Genomic DNA, 12,818 nt, shown 5'->3' with positions numbered 1-12,818 from the left:
TTGCAGAAGGATGGGTGGTAGAATCTCACAGGCAACATGCTATGTAGCAGATTTGTTTCCTGCAGGTATCTGTATCTCTCTTGGGGCTGTGTTCTTAATAGCCTTTACATCTCAATTATAATTTAGTTGCACCTCTTTGTGTTCTTTATTCACAGAAATCACCTGGAAAACCTGCCTGAGTGGGTGTGTGACAGCAGGAAACTGGAAGTGTTGGATGTTGGCCACAATCAGATACGTGAGCTGCCTGCCCGGTGAGTCTTGCATACCAGTTCCAGAATGGGGAACAGGATAAACAATTCAAAAATAATTGCTGACTCAGTGTTTAGCTTGTTCCAGTGACTGTCAGGGCTGTTTTATCTTTTGTTTGATTTTATTTTTACCTTGTGGGGTGTCGTCATGCCTCGAGCTTCCACCTAGCCTTTCTTCTTTTACTTTCATGCAGAGAAGGTAGTGCCTTTGAAGCTGTTCATGTGGCTGTTCAGGCAGGAAAGCACTTCATTTTTAGTACTGAATATTAAATATTTACAGCCATAACTTTACATGACAGTTTAGAAATTCAGCACTTGCAGTTTAGTTTGTGATGCTTGGAGACTCCAGTTCACAGCCTTGTTTGAATGAAAAAGGATTTAAAAAAGAGACAGCCTCATCAAGTAACTAAATTCCTGCAAGAAGAACAATTGCCTTCACTACCAAGATGATCTCTTTTCCAGAAGTGTAAACTTAAAATTGATAAATATAAATGATAAAAAAGAAGTCAAGAGGAAGCAAAATAGGAGTTGAGTTTAAATAATAAATGAGTCTTGCTATTATTTGTTCTAGAGAGAGCTGTCTGTTCTAGGTGAATTATACTGCTTAGGTGGTGATGTTGGGCATTTTTAAATTCCTGCCTTCACTGGAAGAGAGCTGTCATTTGAGGTTGTTCTGTACACTTTGAAAGAGATGTTGTGTAAGATGATGATGTATCATGAGCTACTAAATCACAGAATAAGCTGAGTTGGAAGGGACCCACAAGGATCATCAAGTACAAATATCTTCCTTAAGGAGCTGTACAGCACAGAAAAGCATCAGAAACCAAGAATGATATTTTTTTCTGGGTCAGGTGGATGTGTAAGATGGTGTAAACTTGTCCATTTTAGTGTTAGAAATGGGAAAAGAGTAGATTTCAAAAATATGGGCAGAAGAGAATGTGAGGAGAGTTACCAAGCAAACTAGCAGGCTGATGTGCAGACTGTTAATCCCTCTGTTTTTTCATGCACACACACTAAAAAAATGAGGCTGTGCCTGCTCAGAAGGTGGAGGTGCAAAAGTTCATTTTTCTTTCATTTGCACTTCATAACAGCCAGAACTTTCAAGGCATACCGGATATCTCTGGGAGATTAATGATTAGCTGAAATTAGGTACAGTCAACATCCCACTTGTCTCTCCTGCCATCTTATCATTAACCCCAGGAAATAGCTTATCTTTGAAAGTTCTTCTTTGTAGTATATGTCTAGATAGCTTAGCTCCTAATAAGTCAGCTCAGTTTTAGAGTCCTGTTCCATTTAAAAAGCAGGCTTTGCATATCTTAAACTTTTGGGGAAATTTGGGTCTGGACTCAAATGGAAATGGCTCAACATGGTTAAGTATTAAGGAAATGCAAGTAAAAACTGAATGAGTGTGTTCAGGTGCTCTGCTCTGTACTTCTTCCACATAGAATAGCATTCTGGAAACCTGTGAAGTGAATCAGCAGGGCTCTCCTAGGAGGCTGCTTGTGACACTTAAATACAAATGTTGAAGCCTTGAGTGACTAGCATATTCCTGGTGGGGTGAATATTGCATCTGATCTAAACAAACTACACTTGATACCGTGTGTTTGCCTCTTGAAACAGAAAAATAGTCCTTGAAGACAAAGAGTTGAAGCAGTTGAGATGGACATTTCTGTACTAGCATTTGTCTCAATTGAGGGAAGAGGGAAAATGTCCTCTGGACTGTAATGCAACTGTTTTAGCTTTAAAAGTACTGAAAAATAACAAAAAAGGGTACTTGGTCTTAGCTATTCAGGACAAATTCATAAAAATCATACTGCCAAAGAGAAAGGAAATGCTTCAATTAGGGGTTGCCAAAATGATCTTGTTGCCATCAGGGAATAGATGTTTGTATGTGGTTTTGTTCCTTTTTTTTCTGTTTTTTTTTTTTTTTTTTTTTTTTTTTTTTTTTTTTTTAAGAAAGATCTATCTGTATTCAACATTGCGTTCTCTTGAAGAGTTGTTTAGTAAAGGAGTTGGTAGAATGCTTACCCCAAACGATGTTTTCTGAGAAGATGCTGATAATGAATGATGTGCTTGTCCTTCGAATGTATTGATTTCACAAGAACTTCCAGTGGGAATTGGGCAAGCGGGAAAGCTGCCTGTATGGAAGAGCAGTCCCAGCATCCTGGTTCCCCACCCAGCTCGAGAACTAGGCATCCCAGGCTCATCAGGAGCTTGTTTAGTTAAATGCCCTTCAACCTCTTTTCAGCTACCCCAGGTCCTTCAGTGCTTGTCTGACTTAAAAAATAAGAGAAAGCAAATTTAAAAAAAAACAAAAAAAACAAAACCAAACAACCAAAATCCCCCAAAGATTTACTGAGTTCTTCTGAGTTATGGAAAGAGAAAATCTCTGAGGATTTTGGCACAATTTCAGCTCTTTTAAAAATTTTTAAATGGTGCTGCCCCCAACCATCCCAGAAAAAAATCCAAGGGAATTTTTTTTTTTTTTTGCTGTCAACCAGTTCTGTTTTCTACCCTGATATTTGGTGTTGACAGTATTAGCCAGTCTCAAAAAATAGAATACAAAGGCAAATCCATAACTGAGAGATTTTTCAAGTAAAAATAGAGCAAACCAAAAATGGTTAAATAATGAATACATAATAGATAGGATTATCACTTTGGTAGGTCTTTTCATCCCGTGTTGAGCCTTCTAGAATGATAGGGCTGGCTGTTGACTTGTATCCATGGCCATAACTCAGGCAACCCAGCCAAGTGAGATAACTGTTAACACTGGCATGCAGATACCGAGAGTGACGGTATCTGTCAAGGGGAAAATACTCAATGTGCTTGATTGATGATTTTGGCACAATAATCCCATGACCTGATGCATTGTAGGGAAGAGGGTGGGAGGCTTGTTATGTGTATTTGGGTCATTGTGACAGAGGGAAGATTTTTATTTTAATGCTGAATAATTCGAGAGTATTTGATTGAAGCAGGTCAGCATGTTGCATGGGCTCGCCAGATTAAACAGTACAGTAGCAGGCATGTAAGACAGATGTAAGACATGTGGCAGATGAGGAATAATCTTTTTTCCTTAATTTGCTGAAAGTGGTTTCTGTTCAAAATTGAGAGTCGCTCTATTTTTGGTTTCTTTAGGTGCATGCCCTCATTCCTTTGTCTATCCTGTGAATTTAAGCTATACTGTTTGATCAGAACAGCTATTTTTCTCCTTATGTTGCCCTCTTCTCCCTTCCCCTTCTCTCTAGCCCCACAAAAAATGGAGCAGGGGGGTGGGACTCCAGGTTGTCTATTGGTTGTAAAAACTCGAGAAAGTAAAGCCGATTAGATAAATTTCATTTGCTGTAGAACTGGAAAGGAGGCTTTATGTAAGTCTGGTATTAACAGAAAAGAAAAATTGTGGGGGTGGGGAGTTGCATTGGATTATGAGTCAGCACATGATGAGTAGAGCACTGTAAAGCTTGTGGGGTGACTGGTGATTTCACCCCCACTTCTGAAGTGATTGCATTGGCAAGGGGATCCCACCTGTGCAGATTTCTGCAGCCTTTGTTAGCAATTACCTCCTTCACTGTTGTGCTTCTATATTCATGTTTTATACAGTGTCATAAAATAACCCTTTGTCACTACTTTCACTCCTGAATCATCTGTGAACCTCTTTCCCCGTCTCTGAAAACCTTTTGAAGAAGTTGGTGTAGAGTGGGAAGACATTCTTGGATCTGTGCGTAATTAATATCACGTCTGCTAATCAGTTGGCTGAATCACTTCTTTGTAATGAGCCATGATACCATATTTAAATTATCAAAGGAACTCCTCAGCTTAAATTTTTCTCATTTTTGGTGTTTTTCATTTCTCTTAAGGTTGTTTTACAGCAGTAGCTTGCGGAAGCTGCTGGCGGGACACAACATGTTAGCAAGGCTCCCGGATCGGCTCGAGCGAACGCAGGTGGAGGTCCTGGACGTGCAGCACAACCAGCTCCTGGAACTGCCATCCAACCTGCTTCTGAAAGCAGACAGGTAAAATTATAAAGAAATTTGTTCCTTTTGACTTGTATGTGATGAGCCTTGCTTGGCCTGTTACTTCCTGGTTCAGAGGGTAATCTGAGGTTCCTCTAATTTGAAAGTTGCCAAGCCTTGTGTGGTAAGAACAGATGTCTGCCCAACTCACCAGAGCACATTCTTTTTATTCTGGTTTTGTTTCCTTATATGGTTGCTTCTTTTTTCCCCACCAAGCTCCTGCTGAACACCTACTTCTTGAAATCTAGCTGTAGAGTTAAGCACATGCTATTTTCTACTACATATACTGAAATGGTTTAGTGGCAGTTTCTTTAAATACATATTTCTTAGGCTTGTTTGATGAAGTGTGAAAGCTTTTTTTCCCCCTTCAGTCAGAGGCTAGAACTTATTTATACCTGTCAAACAAAACAAAATCTATGCATAAGGCTGTCAGAATAATTCAGTTATTCCCCTGTCCCTACTTTTTGAATTTTTTTTGTGCTTTTTAAGTGTTTGTCACTAATTTAGCTGGTGTCACCACTTGATCTGCTTTCTGGATTCTTATTTTTATGGTGCTATTTCTTTACTATCAGAGTCTTCAAGGTTTTGGGGTATTTTTCCAAATATGAACATATTCTTCAAGTGACTGTGATTGGAATATAGGAGGTTGGTAGCATCATCTGGGGATGGTGGATGGGCTGGCCCCACTTGGTGTCAGCATTCCTTGCACTTCTTCACTTCCACATATAGTCATGGGATTTCTGAGTGCTCAGTGCATGCATAATTTAGCAGACAGTGAGATTGTGTGCTGTGGTGGGGGGTTTATTTCTGATCCTAGCCGTGACAAAAGGAATGCAAAGCTCCTGGCTTTCTTGAGAGGTGCAGAAGCAAAAGAGGTGGTGATCTCCCTGGCAGAGCTCCTTTCCCAATTAAGAGTATTGCAAAACCCCTCCTTTTATGCTGTTGTTAATTTTGTTATGAGCGTCTGGTTAAATTTCCTGGAATTGACTTGGAGAATTAGGTTGATGGTTGAGATGCTTTTTAAATAAACTCTTTAACTGTTAATGTGTTAACTTGAAAACAAAATAAACCTTTAAGTAATTTTCAGAGAGCTCCTGGTATTTTGAAAGCAATGAGAGAAATAATTTTGCAAAATTTGTATTAAAAACAGGTTGTAGGGCTGGGATGTAGTGTACCACAATTTTGGCAGAGAGAGAACATGATTTTTTTGGTACTGCAGCTCATCTGTATGCAGGGTTGGGTTTGTTTTTTTTTTTTTTTTTTTTTTTTTTTGGTTGTTAGTTTTTGGTTTGGTTTGTTTTTTGTGATGCCAAAATGAAAAACTACAAAGCTAAAACCAGGACTGGGGATAGATTCCCAGAAGTTTACTAGAAATACGCTGAGAAAAGGTAGAATTAAGGAATACTTTGAATAATAGTGTTAAGTGGCTGGTGAACTTTTTTTCCCTCTGCAGCTTTTGAGCAGTATAGGGCTGGTGTTTTCAAAGTCTTGTACAGGTCCTAACAAAGTCATGCATCATCACAGGAGGTAAACAGGTAAACCCATTCTGGCATCTCATCACCAATGCAGCCTCCCCTGGCTGTGATGATAATAGGAATAGATATCCAACCCAGGTTGGCTTGGGTAGCATTTTCCCTCTTGATCCTTACCCTTTAACTTGATTTAAGATGATAGAGCTTGTCCATGCTGGTTCTCCTATGAGTGCTGCAAAAGTGAGAACTCTGAAGGGAAGCAGCAGTACAGGTTAATATATTAGCGTACAAAGTCAGAGTTTTAAGTTTGGGATTTCCTACATAAAACTTCTTTCCTTTTGTTTTCAAATGGTTGCATCTATCAGCAGCTAAGTGTCAACAGAAATGTGTCTGGAAAGGCACTCAGGAGATTGTTTTGGTTTTAAAAAGGTAAGATGCTTCTCTTCTCCAAACATTCCCTGGGAAGCCCAATCTGTACTGCCAGACGTGCCAAGAGAACTGGTTTTCCTGAGTGGTGTGCCATGGTCTCTACCCAGTGTGTAATATTGGACAAATCACTTTACCTTACAGTACCTTTATCTCTGCATAAAATGACTTGCCTTTTACAGCCTCAAAAAGATTTGGGCTTGTTTTGGTTTGGTTTTTTTTGAAAGGTACTCGGGTCTGTGCAACTGACAGATGATATCTTGTCTGGATATGAAGTCTCATGCTGTGAATTATAAATGCTTTCGCTTTCTCAATCCTGAATATTTGACAAAGTGGGTGTGAAGTGCCTTGGGCAAACTTCAGCACAAGCACTGGTGGGCTTTGACATCTAGAAGAACATCTGAGAAAGCAGAGGAAATGGGTGCATTGGTGCACAAAGAGAGAATATCACTTTCACCAAAAAAACCCCATCCAAACCCCAAATACTGAAAAACCTCAGTTCTCTTCACAGAGGAATCTATAAGCATTGATTTTCTGCCTTAATCCTTCAAAAAACAATGAAAAGGTGTAATTTTTTGCTGAAGAGTATAATTAGGGATATTTTGTTGGTCTGCTTTTTAATTAATTTTCTATTTTAAACTGTTAGTCAAGGAGAAATTGAGGACTAGCCTATGACACATCTCTCTGACTGAGATAGAACTTGGTTCTGTTTATTGCACTGAAAGTATGCACATCTTGATCATGTTAGCAAGGATTCCTCTTGTGGGGTGGGGATTTTCTTGGCAAGATCAGTGCTACAGAGGCAGCCAGATAATCTCTTCATTTCTCATTACCATATGCTGGAAAAGCAGAATATTTCATGCAAGTGCTGCAGCTGATGGGGAAAACTCCCAAACTGAGTGCTGAACCTTCTTTTGTGCACCTGCATTCCTGAAGCCTTTCACTTCTATGCTCTGCTGTATCTGTTGTGATGCCATTTCCACTGTCTGATTCTTGTACAGACATTTACTGCCTTCCTTGAGCAGTTTGCAGGCAAACTACCATTTAATGGCATGGACACTGTTGCACCAAGTGCTCTCCAGATGAGACAAATGAGCCTGCAAGAGATTTAGCTGGGCACAGTAGAAAAACAGTGGTCAGGGCAGGGTTAAAAATGGGGAAGCACAGTGGTAAGATGGTCAAGGGTTTGTCTCTTGCCTAAGCTCCTTTCCAGTTAGAATAAATGCTTTCAGTGGCAACCCTTAAAACAGCCATCAGACTTCTTAAAGCATTTGTGTGGTGAAGATTTGTAGCTGTGATGTGCACAGCTTAAACCTTGGGCTTTGTTTTGCAGTGTCTGGTAGTGGCCAGCTGTGGTGGTTTAGCCAATGTCAGCTATTCAGAGCTTGTCTAGACTGTCTGCAGGATTTTTGTTTTCAGCTTTGTTCAGCTGTTCCTACCTCATTAGATTTTCTGTTTGTTTTGAATTTATTTTATTTGTTTCAGTGGGTTTGGCTTTTGCTGGAGTTCTGGAAGGTGACCCAGTTAAATTTTCTCTTGTTTGATATTTGCCATTTCCACCCACTTTGGCTGCTTCTTTGTGATGCAGGGATTCAGTCCTATCCTGGATGCAGGGGAAGTGTGAGGGAGGAAACCAAGTCAAATGAATGCCAAGTGCTGTTTGATGCACTTGCTTGTGTTGCAGAAATGCTTGGCCACATTTGTCTCTTTGATGCTGGGTTAAGGATTGCAAGAGGTACTTTAGAAACTGGGGAAATCCTGGTTTATAAAATAGCTAAAGATAGGTTAGAAAGTAAGAGCTGATGAGGGAGCAGCAGTGAAGTGGTTTTTCTGGCAGTCTGTCAACAGGAAGAGGATTCACTTGAGTGTTTCTGTCTTTTAATTTATTTTATTTATTTTTTTTAAGAAGAAATACTCTCCTCTGCACAGGCTGGCAGAACAGCTTTGATTTTTTTCCCCCTCTCTTTTCCCCCCAGACATGCTTAGCTTACAGGATCCTTCCTCACACACCTGCTACCACATTCATAAATTATTTCAGTCTTTGACAATCAGAAATTGAGGGCATGTCTCTGCAGAAGGCACTGAAGAAGAAATTTTGTATTTTGATTGCTCTGTATTGATGGAGATCTTGGGGCATAGGCCAAACTGGAGATCTTGATTTCTCTGCAAATTCTCTTTGCAACTGCAGTGTTCTTTCCAACTCTTATCAGTACTTTCAAGCTAAACACTGTGGTTTTGATTTGTTGCTGCTTCACCAAAGAATGCAGTTGTCTGTGCTCCTATTAGTGTCAAACATTCCTAAGCTTTTTGGAGAATTTACATTTTTTCAGTGATGGCTGTGTCTTGCCCAGCTAGGCAAGTTTGTCAAACTGCCTCAGAAAATGGTGAGGAATTCAGAGGTGCTGTGTTCTCCCAATTGTCTCTATTCAGCTTTTGTGCATGCTAGAGGTAGGCAGTGGTAGGCAAAGTTCAAACCTTTTGCAGCTTTATATAGACTATATTCTTCCTCTGCTTTTAGAAGTTCAAATTTAGATGGAATCTTTTGGATATGAATAGGGAATGGATATGACAGCATATTAGGTGTTTTTAGTTGAATTAAATCCATGCCCCTTGTTTCTAGGCTATTCTTTTGGGACAGTCCTTTTTCTTATTTTTGTCTTTTGGAGAAGTCCAGCAAGGGACTTAATACCCCAAAAAACCAAAGGTGACTTATTCCAGCCAGAGATCACTGTTTAAGTTATTATTCCAGACGAGAATATTCACCTTGTCAAAGCTGAAGAATTCAGACATCTCCCTGCCAGCATCTTCATTTCTTTCTTCATCTGCTGCACTCTTTTAGTCCTTGTTAATTCATGCGTTCCTGGCTGTGTTGTGCTCTGGTATGTGCACAGGCTGCTGCATCCAGGTCTTTGTAGTGATGCTGTAGTTTTTTCATGAGCTTGTGGTATAGTGTGTGGGTGGAATTGGAAAGGGGAAACAATTAATTTTGGACTGAGCTTTAATACTTGACATTCTGCTTCCATCTGATAAGCAGAATGAGTGGGAAATCTTCAAGGAACATGAATCAGTTTAAGTCCATGCACAAGAGGGATGGGAACAGTTGTGCCCAAGTAAATCTCCACTCCTCTGGAGGGCATTTATAAGATGTGCCTTCTAAGGTAGCAGCTGGCACATTGCACAAAGATGAAGAAATACGGAAGTGGAAATAACCTGGAAGAGGACTTCTGTGTTAAACCAGTGTGAGGGAAGACCTGAGGGGCAACTACAGTTTTAGGTTTTGCTGGGTTTTTTTGGTTGTTGGGTTTTTGTTCTAGGGTTTCTTTGGGTTGGTTTTTTTGATTTCTTTTTTGTTTTTGGGGTTTTGTTGTTTGGGGGAGTGTTTGAGGTTTTTTTTTGTTTTGTTTTTAACATAAGATGATAGTACAGAATTGATAAATATTTGGTACTAGTAATCTGATTCATTCTGGTTCATTCTGTTCTCTACCCAAAGAATAGTGTCCCTATTTTATTTTATTTTTATTTTTAAATCTAGACAATATCTTGAAATAATTATTATGTCAGAATGTTTTTTGCCATTTTAATGTAACAACTGGTCTAAAAACATGTAAGCAAGCAACACACTCATTTCCAAAAGCTGATTTAATTCTAATTATGTCATCTGGAGACAGAGATGAGTGTGTGACTATTCTGACCCTGGCTGTCAGTTGTTTAAGGTCAGACACTCTGCTAGCACAGTGTTCCTGTTCTAAGCTGTTGGCAAAACTCCTACTGGTTACCTAACCTTTGTTCACAACAAGGCAGTAGGCTGTAGGTTAGGCTGATGGGGATTTATTTCCAGTGTCATTGTATCACTCCCTGGAAGATTTAGGAAAAGATCAGGGTGAGGGGAATTGTATGTGTGTGCAGAGCATCAACTCTCCTCTCTCCCTTCCCCATTAGAAAATACATGCTTCAAAACTTATTTCTGACAGGAACACACAGATTCCACTCACTTTTATTACCAGTGAGGGAGCAAATTGAAACATCTTGTTACATTTTACCAATGTTGAAAGTTTATTGAAAACAGAAGAATGGTTAATTTTTTCTTTTGAATCTAAAATGGCTACAGTATAGTACACTGTATTAATTTCGGCTGTATCAGTTTTTTATTATCTTTTCTTAATTGAAGCTTTTAGGTGTCCTTTGGGCTAGCGGTTCTTGATCAGACTTCACAGCCACGGGCTATGATGCTCTCTAAATCACCTCTTTGGCTGCTGGTACCTGTGAAGCACTGCAGGTTATTCTCATGCAGCTTGCAAGAACAAAACTAGGATACAGGTCATGCTCTTCTGAAGAAGAACCATTCTCAGGGTGTGTTTTGCTGTCACCTCTTATCCCCATCTTTCTGTGACAACTCACTTTTCCCAGCACCCTTAAACCTAACTGTTTCTTAAGCTTTTCCAGCTTGAGCTGAAGATGACCATTTTGTACTATGAATGGTACAAAAAATACTGTGACTTTAATGTTAATCAAAGTGCCTTTATCTTGTGGAGAGGGAAGACTACCATGCACATTTGATTGAATTTGCCAAAGTAGTATCTGTCTGTACTTTAGTAATAGCTCTACTTGCTGCTGTTTAATTAAGCACAGGATCTGTTGATGCTGTACGCTTCGGTTTAATGATCCAGCCTTGAATGAGCTTAGAGTATTTTTAGTTTGTAGCTAAAGGGTGAAATTGAGCATCTTTTTAGAATAAATAAATAAATTAAAAATCTCTTTCAGCTTCTTACTTTCTTCTCTGTACTAATCCTTCCTCTCCTCCCTTCCTTCTCTGGATTTTTAGCACCCTTGTGAATAATGAATGAGCCTGAGGATTAAACTGTTTCTCTGAAGTGGACTCCTCTGTCTGTGTAGAAGAGCTAACCTGGTTTCAGTTCTGTGCAGTGCTGAGAGGCTTTTGCTTCTGATGAAAATAGTGGGGTTTTTTTAATCCTTTGGCATTCCACGTGACTCCTGTAGCATGCCTGACCCTTATTTACTGCTGAGCAAGACTGAACCAGCTGCTACTCCTGCAAATCCACTTCATTCATTAATAGACCTTAAAGGTCAGTGTGGACTCCTGCGTGCATGGGAGCAGCCATCAATATTTTATTACTTTCTCTTAAGATCGAGGACAGGAGTGCATCTACCTTTTGTGTCCTGACCAGTGGGCTTTGCAGGCTTGAGACGGCGCATTTATATGTCTTTCTTCTTGAATGCAGCCTTGCTCTCTGCAGCTGCCTGTTCCCATTTAGTTGGTAGGAGCAGGACAGCCTGGTCTGAACGCAGTCGCTGCAGACTGGCAAGCCCACACTTCCTTCTGCATTGCTCCAAGGCCGTCCTTTCTTCAAACAGAAGGAAGGAAGAGAGGTCCCATATCTGTTGAAAAGGCACACTCATGCCAGAATTGGTTACTTGTGGGATCTCAGCACCTCAGGACTGTGGTGCAGAGAGACCGAGACCACCCTTGGGGGGCTCGGGAGTCCTGGAATGTTGCCAGAAGTGTCTGGTGACAGGACTTTGATCCTACACAGGAGATGACACCTGTATGAGGACTGGGAGGATTTCACTGGGGTGAATGGTGAAGGGATAAGTTAATTAAGGTGTAGAACACAGGGTTTAGGATTTCTGTACAGGGGGGTCTAGAGAAGTAAGATGGAGGAATTGGGGCGTGTCCTGTCCTTCTTCTTCTTGGCCTCCATCTTCTGTGGTGATGGTGGCACTTTGGGATTGGTCTTTACTAGAAGTGCACTGGTTAATAAGAGTAGAAGGTATTGGAGAAAAATCATAAATATTGTACACTTAACTTTGGGTATAAAGATAAGTGACCGCCCCAGGGGTTGGGGAGTGTGCCCATGGCTGACTTGCTGTGCAGACCTCTGTCGGGCTGAAAGAAAATCTTTTAGATAAACAATTAATAAACACTGAGACCGAAACAAGATCAGAAGTCTCGTCCTTTGAAGCGCGGGCTGCCCAAGGCCACTCTGGGCCTTTCCAGGTCTTTGAAACAGCCGAGAAACCGAGCAAGTGGCATCCCTGAATCTCCGGACATAAAACAGCCGGGAGAAACAGAAAACCGACAAACATAAATCAACCTAAAATGAATCAGCCTAAATCAGCAAAAAGCAACAAAGAAATCTACAGTTACTAAAGGATAAATAGGCTTATTTTTCCATTTGTTTGGAATTGCTGGTGAGAGTTCTAGCCATCAAGACACCTACAGTGCTGCTGTGATGGTCATCACACTCCCCTAACAAATCCTCTGCCCACAGAACTTCGCTGGCAGGAATGGACAGTGCCTCTACCTCAGCAGGTCTTATTCCCATCCTGGAAAAGGCATTTGGGGGAGAAAGAATAGCTCCATTTCTGTGCTCCTTTAGTTGTTGTCCCTTGTGGTGGGACTACAAAAACACGGGCTTCTGCTGTGTTGGGGCACAGGGGAAGGGCACTCAGAAAAGCTATGCAGAGATAAAGCTCTCTTGCTGCACACATCAGCAAGCAAGGATGTAACTTTTAAAGTTTAATTTGCTACTAGCACAGTTTCTCTTTAAAATTAAAAGCATAAATTACTGTTTGGTCTCAGGTTTTGGTTTTTGTTGTGATTGCTGCATCTTTATTCATTCAAATATTCAAAGAGTACTTTT

The 12,818-nt window shown here is 40.4% G+C and overlaps 1 protein-coding gene across 1 annotated transcript in view; it reads left to right on the top strand.

Moving 5' to 3' along the window:
• PHLPP1 (PH domain and leucine rich repeat protein phosphatase 1) overlaps positions 1–12,818 on the top strand; it is a 144,106-nt gene that overhangs the window by 113,697 nt on the left and 17,591 nt on the right. Inside the window, 2 exon segments of the mRNA XM_063148178.1 lie at positions 156–251; positions 4,103–4,258. Coding sequence (XP_063004248.1) covers positions 156–251; positions 4,103–4,258 — 252 coding nt within the window.

The sequence above is a fragment of the Melospiza melodia genome, chromosome 1, assembly GCF_035770615.1.
Source record: "Melospiza melodia melodia isolate bMelMel2 chromosome 1, bMelMel2.pri, whole genome shotgun sequence".
In the NCBI taxonomy this organism is placed as follows: domain Eukaryota; kingdom Metazoa; phylum Chordata; class Aves; order Passeriformes; family Passerellidae; genus Melospiza; species Melospiza melodia.
Note: the sequence above shows the minus strand (reverse complement) of the source record. Positions and strands in the feature narration are given on the sequence as shown.